Here is a 1048-nt window from a genome sequence, read left to right as displayed (position 1 = left end):
CCTGTCCCTTTGAGACTTCCACGCGTGCTCAAGCTTGTCTTCTTCCATCAGTTTCGAGACGACGACATTGTCAGAGCCTTCCCTATCGGTGCCACTAATCCTGTTATCATCTTGGTTATAAATATTAATTCCCCTGGCCTTTCGGTGATGGTGCCGCGTCAGATTCAGAGCTGTTAGGAGTCTCGCCCCTCGCTGCAAGAAACCGATGCGAGGCAAGGCCAAGCTGATGCGATGGCGGCCCATCCGGAGAGGTGCGTGGACGCCAGCGTGCTGGACTTCGTCGCAGACCTGTCCCTGGCCTCCCCTGGGCACCCTCTCCTCTGCGACTTCGCAGCCGGGGTTCCCTTTGGGGACCCGGACCTTGTGCTCCGAGAGGGAAGACGCAGGAGGCTGGCACACTTTGAGGAGGAGGATCCAGAAGAGGAGGGCGAAGTAGACGAAGGGGAGGAGGAGGAGGAAGAGGAGCATGGGAGAGGCGCCTCCCCGCTGGGCCGTCCCAAGAGGAAAAGGGTGATCACCTATGCCCAGCGCCAGGCAGCCAACATCCGCGAAAGGAAGCGGATGTTCAACCTCAATGAGGCCTTCGACCAGCTGCGAAGGAAGGTGCCCACTTTTGCTTACGAGAAGAGGCTGTCCCGAATCGAGACCCTACGCCTGGCCATCGTCTACATTTCCTTCATGACCGAGCTCTTGGAGAGCTGCGAAAAGAAGGATACCGGCTGAGCCGGAGCGGGAGAGAGGTGTCTGCGCCCTCCTCCCGGACGCGCGCGGGCTTGGCGTGCGTCAGGACCCAGCAGGGTGTGGCCGACAGGCCAGGAGGGACTCTTCAAGGCAGAATGTCTGGCCTTCTGGAGTTTGGTTCAGGGTTGCGAAATCCCCACAGCCCTCAAGAAGTGGCAGCCGTAGAGTTAATAGACACGCGAACGCTCTCAATTGGAGTCTGGGGCAGGGGCGGGCGGGGCGCCTTACGAGTTCGAACGCGCTGGGGCTATAAACGCGAGCGCCGGGACACAGCTTCGGCCGGCCTGTTGGTGAGGAGCTAATCCTC

General features: G+C 60.3%; 1 protein-coding gene across 1 annotated transcript; it reads left to right on the top strand.

Annotated features, from left to right (window-relative positions):
- The first annotated feature begins 231 nt into the window (after positions 1-231).
- On the top strand, positions 232-723 carry FERD3L (Fer3 like bHLH transcription factor). Its single transcript, XM_044244551.1, has one exon. It carries the CDS (start codon positions 232-234, stop codon positions 721-723), a length of 492 nt encoding a protein of 163 aa, XP_044100486.1.
- The last annotated feature ends 325 nt before the right edge of the window (positions 724-1048 follow it).

Source organism: Neovison vison, chromosome 4 (genome assembly GCF_020171115.1).
Source record: "Neovison vison isolate M4711 chromosome 4, ASM_NN_V1, whole genome shotgun sequence".
NCBI classification, from domain to species: Eukaryota; Metazoa; Chordata; class Mammalia; order Carnivora; family Mustelidae; genus Neogale; species Neogale vison.
This window is presented reverse-complemented; position numbering and strand designations above follow the sequence as displayed.